Below are 18,236 nucleotides of genomic sequence, written 5' to 3' on the forward strand. Positions count from 1 at the left end.
GCTGTATCATTTCAAAGGACCAGAGGGTGCAGCAGTTTGTAAACCTCATGACTGCGGCAACAGTTCTGAAGTCTGAAAACTAACCAGAGACAGTTGATCCAGTAACCAATGTAGGCCTTTAGGGGTTAAAGTACAGCCAAAGAATCATCTAGTAGAGAAAGATCATTCAAACTCCACCCACCCAATGCAGAGGAGTGTGCTGATGTTTGGTCTCCTAAGGGGGCGTTGTCCCCTCCTTCTAATTCTCCTTTTGTGGTGTTTGTGGTGGCTTGCACAAGATGTGTGCTACTGCCATCTACAGCACCAAGGGAACTCCATTTATTCTCAACCCAAGGTCTCCTAAAGGGTCGTCCACCTGACACCACATGGATCCAAGAAATGCTTGGGCTTGAAGTATCTTTCTCTTCTAGATGATTCTTTGATATAGCCTTTCTATCTTGAATGTAATTCTCCACGAGTGTTCGTCTGGCCAACTCATCTCGTAAGCCCACTTCTCAGTACAGCTCTAACTCGTGTTCATGAAATACCTCTCTATGCATCTGTATCGATAAGATCACTATTTCCTTTCACTTACATTCCAGTGGAAGCCCTATCAAGCCTTTGGGAATGCTCACATTTAATTGACTTAGGAAGATTTGAAATACCAGCTAGTAGGTTTGGCCAGATTTAGGCCTACTTGATTCACCAAATTTTGAGAATTGTCCGAGGACGTATGGGGTGGTCGCAGGCCCAGGCCTATTAAAACATATGCCAAGTCCCCTATTTGCACTACCTTTGACAGGAGCATAGTCTAATGGTACCACTGGAATGTCATGCAACTGATTCAGGTTTGCACCCCAATATGTCATTTATCTTTTTAGTTGTAGCTTTAAAACTATCAAAATTATCATTTCAGTCAAAAAAACCCTTGCCATTGCAAAAAAAAACCAACATGCGGAGATATAGGACTATCTTCCTACTACCTTCACTGTCCTGTCTAGAGATGCACCGGATCCGGTTCCGGTTCCGGATCCGGCAGGATAATAGGGTTTTTCACAGGATCCGGGTCCGGCAGGATCTTAAGCAGTGGATCCGGTATCCGACATGTTACCTAAAAATCAGGATCTGGTGCATCTCTAGCCTAGGCTTTTCAGTCAGTCTTTCACAACCCCAATCACTGCATGGAGTGAAAGCCCTTTGGAAGCGGCCGTTGCAGACAGTGTGGCAGTAAGCCAATGAGTCTAAAAAATGTTTCAACCCTTTTGTAGGATCCGGTATCCGGTTCCGGATCCGGCAGGATCTTAAGCAGTGGATCGGGTATCCGGCAGGATCCTAAAAATCAGGATCCTAAAAATCAGGATCCGGTGCATCTCTAGGTGCATCTCTAGTCAAAAAGACCAAAAAAAAATCTTTTAAAAAGAAAAGAACTCCAAAAAATACAGTGCATTTCCAAATCATTCACAATTCTATAAAAGCAACCTGTCCGGGTAGAAAGCAACACCTGATTCTGAATGTATTTTACCTACTGTTGTGCAAATTAAACAGGGCAAAGGTAGAAATAAGGTAATAGGCAAGATGCCCTCTACAAATACAGTTATTCTGCATGTGGTGCCCACAAACCATTTATTTTCTCACATCATTCTTTCTGGGTGATGTTTTGATGACATTGTATATTTTCAGTGTCCTATCCCTGGAGGTACAATGAGGTGTGACAATGACGGTCACTAGTGTAGTGCTGCTTATCCAATATCACATAAACACAGGCTGTGGCAAGAACATTAGATGTCTCCCCGCAGTGTTCACGGTTTTGTGGAGGATGTCATAGGAAGGTCACAACCCAACAACGGGATCGCTTCCTCTGTCTTTGTGCAAGGGGCTTCAGGAGGAGCGCTGCCAGAGCCCTCCAAAATCAGCTTTTCAGGCCACTGATGTGCTAGTCTCCTTTCAAATGGTCAGGAAGAGACTGAGGGCCCGGCATTGACAGTCACGTGACTTGTGATTACAACCCACATTGTGGCGCACAATTGGCTTATGCCAAAGAATATCAAGATGAGCATCGTCACCATTTTCACCCTTTGCTTTCCACAGATGATATTGCACTCTCTGTGGTGTCTCCAGACTGTCGGATCAGCCACATGATCCCAGTGTGATCCCGCTTTCATCTGTGGAGAGCACATGATGCCAATGGCAAATATGACAATCTTGATGTTTTCTGCCATATGCCAATCAAGCGCCAGAGAGTTTGGCGGTAATCAGAGACATGGGACGTTGGGCCTGCCCAAGCTCATTTTGCAGGGCCCTGGCAGTGCTCCTCCTACACCTCATTGTACACAGAAGACAATTCCATTGCTGGAATGTAACCCTCTTGACCTGTGACCCCTTCCATGTCTCGTGGAGCACTCAGAGTTCTGGACACGTCTGAAAACACGGCTAACCTTCTTGCCATAGCTCATAATATGTGCCATCTTGAATGAGGAGCACTACCTGAATGACTTCAATGTGTTGATCGGCACCGCCTCATAGTATCTCCAAAGGTGGGGGCAGTGAGAGAAAGCAATTGTGACCAAAACTCATATTAGATAGAAAAGATGAAAGCTGAGAAATGATCCCTTGGCACAACCTGCATAATAATTCTTACTTTTAGGCTGTGTCTTGGTAATTACCTCTTACATTTACCTGTAGCCTGTTGAATTTGCATAACAGTACATGAATTGGATTCACAATTGTTGTTGGGGTTGAGGTCGAATTGTGTTGTTTTGATGTGGTTTCCTGTTATTTCTCTGAGCTGTGTATATCCTACATGTGCGTGCACACACACACACCATAAGTCCACTGACTCCCACACCCACACAGAGAGCAGTTAAGAGAATAGTTTGAGACTGTCAGTAAGTGTCTATTTTGTTCATTATTCACTTTTCTGAAACCATTTTCATCAATCCACCACTACGTGCCTTCAATTAATAATTAGGTTATTTTACCTGGATATACTCCCTGGTTTACCTTAAAGTTATACCAATGAAAATGGAGATAGGATAGCTTACTTGCGTCACGAGACCATAGTTCGACATGGCCATGAGGAGAGTCACTTTCTTCTTCTACGGTCAGTACTGGAGGCATGGTAAAGCACAATGCCACTACCGCGAGGGTTGAAGTGTGGTACAGGTCATAGAATGGCATGATTTTTTGTCAGCTGTCCTTAATTATCCCCTGCAATTAATGCTTAGACAGCTGCAGTTAATTTGGCCACAAACTGAACACTGACAACCGAACATCCTCTTTCCACTCTGTGGCGGTTCCGTAGTTCCAGGCTACACCGTGGCCAATGCATTTTCCAGCAAGTGATAGGTCTTATCCATTCTATGTTCTTTGATTTACACTGACACTAACCGTCGTCTGATCACATTGGGCTCATTTGTGATGGTGCAGGATGTGGCAGTCTGTGCAGCGTGTATACGCACTGCTAAACGGCAAAGCATTCTGGTTATGAATTTGTAACCAGAATGCATTGCAATAGCGAAGTGTGCTTGCGTGCTGCGCAAATTGCGGCATCTGAAACAGGATCGACTTGCACTGGCGGTTGGGAAATACATTGTGGGGACTGTCGACTCTGTTGCCTCAATGGAGGGTGCCAGTCTGGACCCTGCTTCTTGAAGGCATTATTGCTTAACAGTTAGCAACATTTTAGGTAGCCAATGGAACATTGCATTGCAATCAAGTAAGTTGCTCACTTAGTTTGCGACGACTCTGTCGAGAAACGCATCCCTTAAAGTGATGGTTCGAAGTAGATTCACCCTATGGTCATTTGAACCATGACATCCAGTCAAGTAGCCCACCCGAAGTTTTTTTCTATCTTGGTCGAACATTAGCCGAGTTATCCCAAATAGCTTAGCGCAAGTGCTAATGGAACTTGGCAGTATCCCCAAAACTTACCACACTAAAATATCACGCCATGACACCAAACTTCTATAGTACATATATGGTCTGTACTGACAAAACGATGCATTTGGAAGTTTGTACTTAGCCCAGAAGTTTATTATTATCAACACAAGCCTAATAGCTTCTCTGCTGGTAAAGCTCCGTCGACGCCACTCCCGTGATATGGGACAAGCCAGTAAAAGTCCTGTAGAAGTTTGGTGACATAGCATGTGATTTCAGTGTGGTAAGTTTTGGAGATACTGACAAGTTCCATTAGCGCTTATACTAAGCTCTTTGGGATAGCTCGGTAACTCGGCTAATGTTCGGCCAAGGTAGAAAAAACTTCGGGTGGGCTACTTTGCTGGATGCCACGGTTCAAATGACCCTAGGTTGAATCTACTCCGAACCATCACTTTAACGAAGAGTTACTCTACATTCTGACTGGTACTCTCCATTGACGTTTCACAGAAGGTGTCTGGCGGAATGGGGTTTGTATTTCCATGTACACAGTCTGATTGGCAAACAGATCCACTGCCAAGTTGAAAACTTCTGTCTGAGGCCATGAAGCTGACAGTCCCCACAATGCCGTTTGTGTTCAACCATGCATATCAATGGGATCAGTCATTGAGGAAGACCAGTCTGATCTCTGCTTTAGGTTCGCTATGACATGGAACTAGAAATGGATCCAGATCTCCCAAGTATTGCCTACATTCAAAGGGAAACAAGAGGTCAAGCAGAAGTAAACCTAAAAGCATATTCGGTTCGTTTCCCAACAGCATGGGATTCAATGTCAAGTAGAACTGTAATAGATTTGGTGCTTATATATGATACAGACTTCTGCCTCAAAAAGGTACAGTGTGTATGCCCACCAGCTTGTTATTCACAAGGGCAAACATGAAGTGGTGGAAGACATGCAGTGTGTTCCTCCCCTTAACAGGGCCTCACTGAAGGTCCTCTTCCCACAGTGAATCATTTAGACATGGGCAATGAAGTTGGAGCCATAGATTTCTCTGGTCCATCAGGGATCATGTGTCCAGCATCAAACTTCAGAGGAATTAGTTCAAAGGAAGAGGGGTTCCACTTTTGCAAAGGAAAGTGCTGTGGCAGATTTGTTAAAAAAAAAAAAAAAAAACCTTTCTGCATACTCTTTCATGCTGTGATTTACCTGCCTTGTCCTTCTGCTAAAGGGAATTTCCATTGCAGTTAGCAGGCCTTCAACAAAGGGAAACAAAAATTGAAAGTGAAAAGTTAATTTTAAAGTAAAAGCCCACCTGGGAAACTCACATTGTCATTGTGACAGCACTGCACACATTGAAATTACATGTATGCCTCACCCGAGTAAGGGGCGCCTCAAGGGAGCAGTTCAGCGGGTCGGTATGATGTTCAGGGTACCTCAGTCATGGAGGAGGATGGGGGAGAGCATGGTTAACTACTCCCCCCACCAACCTGCCGGGTCAAGAGTCGAACTGGCAACCTATGGGCTACAAGTCTGACAACCTAAGCGCTTACCCATGACATACGACTGACTGATATAGAAGACTAGATGAGTTCAGCCTTTCACGTCTTGATTCGGGATTCTATGTTTTTCACAAGTGTTTTACCGCCACCTACAGGTTACTAGGCCCTATCTGTATCTCTTTGTTGCCAATTGACAAGTTATCTCCAGACAAACATGCCTGTGGTCTGACTGGCCAGCAAAGGAGTGCTGAATGCTGCATTTAATGTTCTGTGAAATGGAGCAAGTACTTTTAGGGAATTCATGTATCTGATTGGGTGATCATTCCATCCTTTCAGTAATGGGAGTTGGACAATGAAAAGGCCAAGTTCACTCAGGGCAGGTATTATAAGTCCTAATTTGCACATGGTATGTTCCTTTTGATGCGCAGAACAATCTACACAAATGAAAGGATTGGCGAGAAAGACTCAACTGCAATTAAGTTTTTTATTCATAACACCACTCAAAACCAACAGCTTACCAGCCCTAGAAGCATGTTCTGTAATGAGCAGCAGAGCAGGTGCTTCCTGTCACTTGCTTCAAATGCCAGTTTCCATGCATTATATTCACCTAGGGACCTTATAGGATCCAGGTGAAGGGGTCAGTTGTCCTGGGCCCAGGGGATGGTGGTGGGGGGAGGGAGATGGGCAATCCCTATTGCGTATATTGGGAGGGGGGGGTGGGGGGTGTGCTCGGGGTCTTGCTGGCCTGATGAAAGCTGTCAGCAGTCCTGACTGCTCCTCTACAGTGTTCCTATATGATGTGCCCCGAGCACACTCCATGTGCTTGTAGAGGGGTTAGGGGGAGCTTCATCATTAGTCTCGGATCTGCTCAACTGCTGCCATAGTGCTGCAGGGTGGTAGGAGTGGCTGCTGACCTCAACTTGGCCACCAGGAGCAGAAGAGGTGTGCAGTATCGTTCAAGGCCCACAGCAAGAATGTCCTCAGTACTCCTTCTCTGATTAGGTTTCTGCTATTGCACTTCCATGTGCTCTCAGCAGTCAGTCTCCCTCTCGTGCTGAGGTAACAATGGGGGATACACTTCAAATAGATATGGGCAAATGCAGGAGGAACCGATAACGCCCTTTGAAAAAAAAGTCCTCCTCTGACTGGATATGGTCTTTGAGTCCTGTCAGTGCAGTATGCTCAGGGAGGAACCTGCCCCCAGTGGCTGAAGCAGCTCCTGGGTAGCCTATTCTACCAGTGGCCTGATGGACAAAGACACATTACGCTTCTGGGCTTGAATAATATTGTCCACTTTTGGGCTGAAGCTAGAACAAATCAGGAGGCAATGGCATAGTGGCAGTAAGTGAAATGGACTTCAAGAGCACCCGACCAGGCTGGCTCTGGCCCGACCCTGTCTAGGTTACACTGGTGGCCATTTTATCTCGCGCCTCTACAACAACAACACGAGGGCGCTGCGCAGACTTCGAAATGTGAAATGGAAGCCCCGTAGAAATAAGGGCGGGATTAGCGTTTTCGTTCCGTTACCGTCATTGGCCAACAGCAATTACGCGCGGCGAAACATCGCGGGGTTTAACTACATTGTCTTTGAAACAGGCGAATCTCTGGAAAATGGGTGACTGAGGACCATAATGAAATCCAACAATACTTGTTTTTCAAAGGTCGTCCGAATCTTGTGAACGAAGCTTTCGCAGTCTTTTCCAACTGAAGTAGGACACAAAGTTCTGATCAGGAGGACAAGGGGAGGGTGGACCTGCCGCAAGAAACCAACTACGGTAGGTGAGGATACACGTCTGGGGCACCTAGTGAGATCCTGCATGATCCTGCAGAAGACATTACAACTAGCCTAGCCATTTCGTTAGCTTGCTATAACTAGCTTAGCAATTTAGCAACGACTTCCCAGCCATCAGCATAGGGCTTAGGAAACGTTACCACAACAAAACAATGCAAACACATTGTTAGCATAATGCATCGAGCCTTTAGTTTATAACACAATAACTAGCCGTATAACATACGACTTGGCGCAATTATGTTGATGTGGACAACACAGTCATTCGGATTGGTTGTTTTCGCCTTTCGTTGCACCACTCGAGTGGATTTGTCAGTGTGTGTATTCAATTGTTTCCCATAGCATTGCAGAAGCTAATGCACGAATAAGTGCAGCACATTTGCTTCTAGCGAGCTAATACCCAACTTGTACATGAAGTTTCAGTTGGGTACGGAGTAAATGTTTTGGCCTGTGCAAAGGCTAGCTGTTATGCAATGACTACCGTCAGCAGGAAGTATTTGAGCTGATGGATAGGCTACATCACAAAGTTCATTTTGTGGTAACATCTTTCCATGGATGAAGGAGCATGGATTTTGCAGTGATGTTTGTGTATTTCACGGACTTGCTTTAACCAGTCAGTTAGTAGACAGTAGCAGTTACAATCAATAAAGTAGGCTACCATATTTCAACTTGGATTTGTTACCAAACAAACAAAGCAGACTTTGACCATTGTTTCTCATTGATAAAAAAAAAGCAAAGGAATACGTAAGTCAATCAAGCAACACTTAGCCTACTATTGGATAAGGTTTATGGATTCAATCAAGGCATGCCAGGTAATAGAACACAAATTCAAATGTATTCCCTTAATTAAAAGGCGTACAGGTGGGCCCCATGCACATTTTGTTGAAGGTATACCAACACAGGTGGTGCAACTTCTACATTATGTCAGGTGTCACTCATCTACTTCTTGTAAATTAGATTTCTCTCCGGGTGAAATAAACAAAGGTTGTTGAAATCCAAACACTGCTTTAGTTTTTTTAACCCTAGGCCTATTGTTACAAATTATTTCCCTCAAAACTTCTGTCACTTTAGGCAAAAGGTGATTCAATTCATGTATTAGGCCAGTGGTGGGGAACCTAAGCTTATGTCGTATGAACCTATGCCGTTTGCGGCCCATGAGGCCGTTTTATCCGGCCCACGATAAGCTTATAATTTTAATGTTATTCAGCTTCACATGAAATATGACATATTTTGTAAAGGAATCTTAGAAAATGCATTTGCAATACAATTAACTTACGTTATATTCAGGAAACCTAGAGAAAGTGGTGTTTGTTTAAAAGGTGGCTGCCTTCAACATAGGCCTGAAGTGAAGGGGGGAATCCTGGTTTGTGTTCATAGTACGGCCCTCGGAGGACTTAAACGTCCCTCAGATGAATTTGGAGTGGCCCTTCAAATGAAAAAGGCTCCCCACCCCTGTATTAGACCATTGTAATGTTGTCTTTGTTAGAGCAGTGTCGTGTCTGCTGGTTTCTGTTGGATATGAGTGAGTCACTAGTCCTTATAAGATGACAGAAGATCCCAAGCCCCATATCCAAATGGACTGTTCTGTATGCATGCCCTAGGTATCCCGTCAATTAAGCTTAGTTGAGCAATGATTCCTGAAGGGGGCTGGCAAGATAATCATTCCTAAGTCATGTCAAAAGACTTGAAAGGGTAAATGTTTTCCGGCCAACCAACTAACCTATCGGACTGATTAGCAAGATTAGCAGTGGCTGAACATGCATGGTAAGCTTAGTTGTGTGCATGTGCTCAAAATATTGTAGAGTCTGCCCAGTGTGGAATGTATATCAACTTACTTTTAAACATATGTGAATCCATAAGGTTATCCTCAAGACCCTGATGAATGACTGGTATTATTTAAAGATTAACCACTCATCCTGTATTCTCTGTATTGACAGGAAGTTTCTGATGAGTTTTCTCATTTTGATTCTGCAGGACGGAATCCCTCCCTCAAGAGTGTTGTCTGCAGTACGGCCTGAAGTATGATGTATTGACTGCAATTTGAAGAAACGTCTTCACATTGAAGAGAGGTGAGTAAACTTACTTGCCTTAAAGAAACATTTAAAAGCTTTCAACTTCAACTTGCCTACAAGTTGTAAGTGGAGTTGTCCACCATAGAAAACAATATTGTGGACTTCACCCCTTGACTTTCTTAGTTTTGTCACAATAGAAATCCGAGTAATGGATATTTCAAATGACCAGATAGGGTGCTTTATGGTGGAATGGAATGAGGCTGAGTTGCACTATGATATAACCAGTATGAGGAGGAATGAAGAATTCTACAAGATCATGCTGCAAAAACACAATAAGTAAGAGGTTTACAGAGAAAGACTTGTTTAAAATGGCTTCATCAAGACAGATACTCGGACCCTCCCTGAAGTAGCCTACTTTGCTGAAGGGCAGGGGCGGGCATAGTGGGTGGAGGCAGTACAAGTCCTATTAGATATGCCTTCTGTCTGAGCTCCAAATACAGGTGACTTCACGAATTAGCTCAACTACCTGGCTGAAGGGGAATGTGAATTAGGATCCAGGGATTAAAGTTTTCCGTCGCTACGACGGATTTCCGTCAACTGGATTTTCGTTTGGACGGATTTCCGTCCATATAATTTATGTCAATTAATTTACAATTTTTACTTTCCAACTGAACTCAAATCGAGAGCACTCCTGGTCATGAGAAGGGGACGAGAGGTGTGGTGTACGGATTTAGTCATACACTCCACCACTTGTGGTGTGATACAACATTCACTCATCAGTAGTTTTGAGCCATCCCCTGTTCTTCCATGTTCCAAAAAAAAGTAAGTTACACGAGCGGTCAACAATTCGGTGGCGGCGCAGCGCGAGAGATTAAAAAAAAGCCATCATTGTTGCTGATGGCAGAAAAGAAAATAAGTGTAATACTATGTCTTTAAAGTGCAATGACAATCGTTATGGACTGAGATTCCAATATGGGCTAATAAATAATGCATACCGGTATGCATGCATGGAACGCATAGCTGGAAGAAGGTAGGACACGTTTCCATTATCATTGCACCTGCCGTGGTAGATAGTTAGAAAAAAAGAATAGTTTACTTCGACTGCGCATGATGTCCTTTTCATTAAGGGTTTGCCTTTTAAGCATTGTGACTTTTACCAACATTATTCATAGCCCCAATGGGACGGCTATCATTGGCAGCTAGCTAGGATACCATGCGTTTCATCCTCAAAGTTTAGCGCGTTTGACTGGCTGCGTGTAGAACTAGCTCTAGTTGTCTGTCTGACGACGGATAATTTACAGTCTCATCTGTAATCATAGCAGATTAACTTTGTTGTTGCCGATATATATTTAAGAAATAAGTTAAAATGGGTTGCATTTTACAGGGGTCACGGATAGGCTATCCCTGGCAGAGGCAATATTTTATGCCACGTCTTGTTCTGGGAAGCAGTGTTCTGATGGGTGGACTCATGGTCGATAAATGCCGTTTCGATGTTTGTTTCACTTTCAAGGCTTGTTGTAGGCTACTGTGTGATGCTGTTTTTGCTAACTGGAATAGTGTGCAGCAACAGTGCGCTTGTTTTTGAGTGGCTCAACGTCTGTGCCCATCTTCTCGGATGCGTTTCGTTTGAGTTCAGTTAGATTTGCGCACCGGGCACTCAGGACTGATGGGTGGATGATTTGCCTTGATTCGAGTGAAAAGTTGAGCGACAAGCTTATGTGTGTTACTTTTGTTTAGGGCTGTCCCGACTATTCGACGTAATCGATTACGTCGATTGCGTAAATAAGTCGGCGTGTTCAACATACCGTCGTTTACGTGATTTGCGCAACAAAAAAAAAAAAAAAAAAAAAAGTGACTTGCGCAAGCCGCGAGGTAGACGTGCTAAACAGAAGCGAAGAAAATGTAAGTAAGAGGCTGAAATCCTGAGGGTGTCAGTGTCAGACGAAGATGAAGTGGCACCACTAATCAGCCCAATGAAAAAGAAGTGATTTGTGCGAGCCGCGAGGTAGTTTACGTGCTGAAAACAGAGGTGGAGAAAATGACAGGTCAGGGGCTGCACGTCCGAGAGTGTCAGTGTCAAACAAAGATGAAGGTAACACCACTTATCAGCCCAATAAACGGACAAAGACATCCAAAGTGTGGCGATATTTTAAAGACAAGGCACAAGACCTGGTTGTGTTTCTGTAGGAGACTATATTTATTGAGGAAGTGAAAGTTTTTCAGATCGAGACGCGCGGTATATTTCACACTGCTTTATACTGTCGCTATGCTGGCGGCGTGCATAGCAACGACAGGGAGATAATGATTCGTAATGTGCCTGTTATAGACGCAATATTCAACACCTTTAGGGTGACAGTGGTCGGGGTGTTTGTAGAAGAGCTTGTATACAAAGTTAAAAAGTAAATGAAGACAACAGAAGTGTGCATATTCCGGCCAACAGCGTGAGATGTGGAGGAGTGAGAGGATTCAGAAAGGTCTTCCCTTCTCCTCCACGGACGGTGCACGAAGTTCACCTCGCATTCAATATTGTTTGTGCCGACTGCATGTCTAAATAAATAGTAATATTATTCTAATAATATAATAAGTCATAATTATGTCGTGCTGCAATTACTAACTGGGTCTATATTAGCGACAGAAGGGGGATAGGGACCAGCTGGGTTTTGGTGCGTCAACAGAATGACATGGACAGAGTAGCCTCGACGTTCTTTCCTTGCAGGCTACTCATAAAATCTCTGGTAGCCTTTACCCTAACCTACAGTGGCCCATATTTGTTTCCACTTTCCTAATACTGTATAACTTGGGCCTCTTTATACATCAGTAAATGTAGGCTAATAAGCTTACTTGATTTGAACTGAAACAAATAGATATAGCATAGGCCTGTGTGTATTATAGCCTAGTCTATGACTAATTTATACAATGTCCCCTTTTTTTTCTTTTCTTTCTTTTTTTTTTCTTTTTTATTTTTTTTTTAGAAATCATTGTCCTAGGTGCACTCTGCTTTATTTGTCTGTTATTTTTTCAGGCCAAAATTAAGTGGCATATCACAGATTTTCCCTTCCAAATTTAAAAAAAAAATAATAATCGCGACTATTCGAAAAAAATAGTTGATAGAATAATCGGGAGGAAAATAATCTTTAGGGACAGCCCTACTTTTGTTAAACGATAGACGTATGTCTGTGACTGGGTCGTGTCTGCTTGCGAAGCGTGCTTGGCACCGCACACCGAGAAGCAAAAAAGTAGCTATAGGTTTTCAAAACGGTAGAACACGGAGGTAGACTACCGCAACCTGTTTGTAAACGTCAACAAGTTATTTGTAACAGGATGAATAGTGAAAAAGGCAGAAGGGGAAAACATACAAATAACATACAACTAACCAACAACTAGTTTTCTCCCTCTGATTGCTATGCATTATTTTTTAAATGTCAGAAATACAACTGCAAGCAATGCGCACCAGTGCTTTCACCAGAACAGTGCTTGCCCGTTCTGATGTGAAAGACAAAATATAACCTACTACTACTACAAAAAAAAAAAAAACATAATGGGATCACTGTATCAACACATTGCAATTCCAAGTCAATAATTCTGTGATATCAGCTAGACCATTTTGAAACAACACTCATTGTGAATCCATTCTGCAAAATGTTGTGAACAATTCATAAACAATGGGTAGAAATAAGAGGAAAATAACCAAAACATGCCCCAAATTGCAGTTCAGTGTTTGCAGTCGGATATAGTATCCATTATCCCTCCATTCTCGGCCAGTTCTAGTCAATCTGGTGGCCCAGGCCTGCCCCCTTTTCCTCTTTCCTTTTTTGTATTTAGAAATTGGCATCTGTAAACATAGCATTGTAGGCCTACAAGGCCTACATTTGATCTAGTACTTACTACCTACAGGTACATTCATACTGAGTAGGCCTACTGAGTGTATGATGAATATTCATTGTTAATGTGAAGTGTAACGTTTTATGTTGCTTGAAGTTCTGATTTTGTGGCACATTTTGGTATTACTGGCTCCCTCAAGACATAGGCCTATTCTGCTCTAGGCGACAGCCCTGTCTGCCTAGCGCTGGCTCTGGCACCATTCTTTGCATAAAACCAGTGTATGTTTCGTTATGAGGGCAAAGCCTGGCTACATTGGTTTTCGTAGGGTTACGGAGTGATACTCGATCGGGTGCCTAACCGGCAAAAAAGTTCAGTCAGATGACTTTTTTTTGCTTTAATCCCTGAGGATCATCTGGTTCAAGTATGTGGCAGGGTTTTTACTTTCTGAACCCGGCATGTCTGTCCCTGCTGAGAGGTATCCAACTGCCCTCTACCCATCTTCTCTACCCTTCTGAAGCTTCGAATGTAGTTTAGTTCCATGCTTTGTTAACTAGGCAGACCTGCCTAGCGACAGAAACGATTTTTGCTGGGTGAGATCGTCCCATACTGTCGCGTTGGAGGTCAGACACAAAAGGATGGCACACCAGTCCTCAATCACATCCTGCCGCAGTGCTCTCTTGGGGCGTCGTTTAGGACTTTCCCCTTCCACGGGTTAGACATAAATGCAATTTTGTTGTGTGCAGTGAACACTATGGGCTGTGGAGTGCTGTGTCACAATAACAATGGGGGTTTCCCAGGTGGACATTCACTTCCCACGTCTTTTCTTAAAGCGGACATATTAAACCTCTTCATAAGATGGTAAGAATTGGTGAATGGGCCTTGAAAAACGTTCTTGATGTTATTAGCTAAAAATCATCCAAACATCAAGAAATGTCATCACTCGTGTTTCTCCAACTGCAGTGTTACAGTGTGTCGTGTTGGCCTCTTGTGCCCTTGAATGCTAATTCACTCGTGCCGACCACTCCTTGCCACCCTAACAAAGTAGTCTGATGTGAAGTGGTTTGCACCAGAGGTGGACACTGAAAGTCCTGCTTAGGTTTTTTCCTTCTGCCTGTGGTCTTCAGCTATGATGCCACGCTACAGGACAAATCTAAAGGGCTCACAGCAGCATGTGCCAAATCAGTAGAGTAACTCAGACAGATGAGATGTTTTTTTTATCAGGCTTGTCGTGTTTGAGATCAGTAGAGACCCAAATAAGCTAATGAAAGTACATAAAAAGGATTTTTGTCCAATATGTCTCTTAAAATATTTAATCTGTTTGTGACTGACTGATTGAGGCTATAACTGTCTTGGTTTTATTATTAAGCATGTCATAGAAGCTTTTTTGGTAGTGTTGCCACGATGGCCAAACCAATATCTCGGAAAGCTGTACAGAGCGTCAAGTCTGTGCTCAAGCCATTTCCTTGCTGATGACAAGTCAAACTTGCAAGGAGGTAGCTGAGGATCTTGGCCGAATTATACAATAGTTTATAGAAGGGTTCAGAGATGCCAGAGTTGTGGATTACTTTGATCAGAGAGTGTTTATGGGTAGTTCGAGAGAGGAATCTCGCTACTTTTTCCGGGTGGTACTGTCCACTAAGTGGCGCCATCCAGACAGCGCAGAGGAGCGCCAAGGAGCGCAGAGGCTGTTAGAATGAATGGGGTCCATGGAGCTCATCCACAGATGCTGCCATTGCTTTGGGAGAGAATTGGTATCGTCGTTTCATTTTATTTTTTCCCAAAGGCAGGATGAATTATCCTTTCAAACAGCACTTAGTTTGAATGTTTAAACTCTCTGGATCTTTGTAAAATACGTCTTTATTGTCAATATGACGTCACGAGTGGCGTCACACACTGCGTTTGGATTGGTCGGCCGGCTGCATTGCTGTGATCACGACGGCTGTAAAGCAATTTTGTTAGCAAGATGCTAGCGGAGCCTGACTCATAAATGCCAATGCTTTAAGAAATCAGAAGGACATAACTCTCAGGTTATTGTACATTTCATTTACATCCACATTGGTTTCTCAGAACTTAAAATAATATTGTCAAGTTTCAGCCGACAGCGAGCACAATTGTCAGTTATTAGCGCCAGCCTTATGGGCTCTGCTGTCTCGACAGCGCTCTCTAGGTGAACTGCAGGCACGGGTTGGAGGGCGAGATTGAACACTGTATGTAAACCCACTGTGCTTTGATCCTTGAATACATGCACTGTGCAGGTTGACATGATTTCGAGGGCCAGGGACCTCATCCACAAGTCCAAGGGAAAGAGACATTACATTGCATTTTACAGACGCTTTTAACCAAAGCGACTTACAATCGCGGACATAATCATAACTAACAGTAGCAGATTGAAAGTGCACAGGAAATGTACAGAACAACAAGTGCAGATGCCAAGTAGGGTTGTTTTTTATTTTATTTTAAGTAAGTGGGTTTTTTCCCCCTCAAGTACATTAGCTTAGGGGTAAGTAGAGTACACATACACATGCCACAGAGTCTACCCTGAGACTGCGGCAGCTCAAGCATTAGTGCAGTAGATGGTCATGAAAGGGAAGAGTCTACTTGCTGCTTGAAGGTTGGGAGAGATTAGCCAAGTCTTGCTGCCTCTGGAGGTTTATTCCACTGAGAACAGTCTTGACTGGGATTGCTTAGAGCAAGAAGGTAGGACCGCCAGGAAAGCACAGGTCAGGGGCTATGAACCCGGCCAACGATTCAACCTGAAGCGTTCGATCAGGGAGAGCAACCAACCGAAGCTCATGTTTATAAAAATGTGAACATTCCATTGGCTGCCGCCTGCTGGCTTTTTTCATGTTTTTAGCTGGAGTTCAACGTCTCTTATAAGGCTTTTGACACCCTCGGCTCTAGAAACGCTTTTGCAGCTTTTGACGCTTCTGCTTCTGCTTGCTCTTCCATACAAAGTCAATTACTTCCGCTGCTTTCCACGCATTCAACACCTGCTGTCTGTCCGTACAGTTTGAATGTCCTTCAGATAAGTTGGAGCTGTTCCTGAAGTGGTTTTGCAGGCAAGGGTCAAGGCCTTGTGCTTGATAGTGGTAGCCAGTGCAACTCGATGAATAGAGAAGTAGCATGGGTCCTTTTGGGTAGAGTGAATGCTAAACGTTCCGCCGCATTCTGGACCATCAGTGATTTTAATACTCAAGCAGGTAAACCTGACATGGCTGTGGCCTGAACCAGTAGTTGCGCAGCATGTTTGGTCAGATAGGGTCCGATTTTCCTTGTGTTTAAGGTCTTATAAAGCCTTATATTTCGCCAATTTTTGGAAGTGTGGTATTATATTTACGTGGGAGGTCTTATATTTCATCTGGGTAGCTTGAGTATAAGAAAAAGGTCTATTTTCTGACGCTATAAACCTTATTTAACCGGCATACGTCCCTTATCAAGATGCGGGAAAGAAGATGAAACTGATCTGTGTTTGTGGCACTGCGCAGCCCGCTGGCCACACAGCGGGGGGCAGCCGCAGACCTATGGGCGCAGCATCTAGTAGTCTACTTGCATGTTCTAGTAGAAACAGCCGAAAAAGTGGTCGAAAAAATATTAACGTGAATCGAGATGGATAAATAGATGCAAGTTCAGTGTAATGTGGCTTGAGGACAAGAAATAAAACGGTTAGCTATCCAAAGCAACGTCGGAATATGAAGCTTGATGTTAACTGTGTCGGGAGGACGCATAGCCTAATCATTTAGTCGTTGACGGTAAGTTTTAAATGTTGTCTATCGTAAGCATGTTAGCCATACCCTTGCGTTTGGGTAGAAGCGTTTGCTAAATGTAAAGGGTTCATTTCATAAAGTCCATTATGACCGTATTCGAAAATAATTGTTCCTTCATACAATAGCCTACACTTTTAGAATCGCCTCTAGATACGTGACAGGCTATTTGAGGCCTCTGTCAAATGCAAAATGATTTTGTTAACATGATGGCAGCATGAGGAAGTGAGCGCGAGGCAATACGAAATCGGATGAGTAACAGAATATGTACGAAGCCAATGATCTGGCGAGGTGCGTAATGTCCAAATCGGTAACCAGATGGGCAACGGTAAACGCGCTAAATGCTTGTTATGGACATGCTGGAAATCGCTTCCAAGTTGTGCGCTGTTTGTGAGAACAACAAACTACAGACAGGCTGCTCAAATTAGAACGCTTGCTTCTGCTACCCGTCTCTGATAAAGCGAGCTGGAGGAGGAGAAACGGCACTCAGAGTAGTTGTACATTTAACCCTTTTGGCACCAGGTGTCATCTCTCCTAATAGCAAAGTGCATTCAACTATTTATCCATCAGAAATGATGAATTGTTGAGCCATTTTTAATGTGTACATTTAAAGGCAGTTGATGAACATTCATCTGAGTTTTCCATAGGCCGTCAAAACATGCGTGGGACCCTCAATTAAATGCCAGTTGTCAGTTAACTGACCATATGCATGCATGGTGTCTGTAGGCCTACAGATCAGTTACACCTTGCTACTGCTTACACTGTGTTTACCCTAGGCTACACTATAAAAGCACAGTAGTCATATAATATTGTTTATTATATATAATTATGTACTAGGCCTACATTTCATTATAGCAATGCAAACTAATAACATTAGCAATATTGCAATGCCTCACCCCGAGCGGTGGTCTTATATTTTATCATCAGAGGTCTTATATTTGTCTTAAAAAGTCTTATATTTGGTGATCCAAAATGTGCAGAAACCCTGATCTTAGTTGACGGGTTGATAAGGCAAACCGAGATGCAAACTGACATCGTGGAGTCATCTGGCTGAAACAACATACATCTGGCTGTCATCAGCATAGCAGTGACAAACGGCCTCGACACATAGGTTCCCCATCCCTGCCGAAGACCTTCAGTTACTGACAGTGAGGCAGTTTCGGTTGAGTGTCCACCTCTAAAGCTGGATGGTTTTGGGTCCAGTGGTCTGTTCTGGTTTAGGAAGTTGGTAACCTGTTTTGCAACTGCCCTTTCCAGGGGTTTGGATAGGAAGGGAAGCGGTGAGACAGAGTGGTAGCTTGTGCAGGTTTGAGTGTAGGCTTCTTCAGTAGCAGTGTTGCCCTTGCTTGTCTGAAGGCAGAGTGGACGGTACCAGAGGTGTTCATGACGAACAATTCTACCAGAAGACTCAGAATCTTGGAGTAGTAGTCATAAGCTCAATTTCTGGTTTTTTTTGTGCAGACGGATGCAGGGCCTTTGACGCAGAGCCTTTGAATGATA

General features: G+C 43.6%; 2 protein-coding genes across 3 annotated transcripts in view; one reads left to right on the plus strand and one right to left on the minus strand.

Moving 5' to 3' along the window:
• The window catches only part of LOC134449164 (trypsin-3-like), a 64,462-nt gene extending 60,730 nt beyond the window's left edge, over positions 1–3,732 (minus strand). The window contains exon 1 of the mRNA XM_063198972.1: positions 3,021–3,732. Within this exon, the coding sequence (XP_063055042.1) occupies positions 3,021–3,053 (33 nt within the window). The 5' untranslated portion in view covers positions 3,054–3,732. The remainder of the gene's footprint in view (positions 1–3,020) is intronic.
• Positions 3,733–6,103: 2,371 nt separating this feature from the next.
• znf1035 (zinc finger protein 1035) overlaps positions 6,104–18,236 on the plus strand; it is a 32,123-nt gene continuing 19,990 nt past the window's right edge. Inside the window, exons 1-2 of one of the 2 annotated variants that reach the window (XM_063198976.1) lie at positions 6,104–7,131; positions 9,116–9,210. The gene's annotated coding sequence lies outside the window, so the exon portion shown is untranslated. The remainder of the gene's footprint in view (positions 7,132–9,115; positions 9,211–18,236) is intronic. The other variant, XM_063198975.1, reaches the window with a different exon arrangement.

The sequence above is a fragment of the Engraulis encrasicolus genome, chromosome 5 (genome assembly GCF_034702125.1).
Source record: "Engraulis encrasicolus isolate BLACKSEA-1 chromosome 5, IST_EnEncr_1.0, whole genome shotgun sequence".
NCBI lineage: Eukaryota > Metazoa > Chordata > Actinopteri > Clupeiformes > Engraulidae > Engraulis > Engraulis encrasicolus.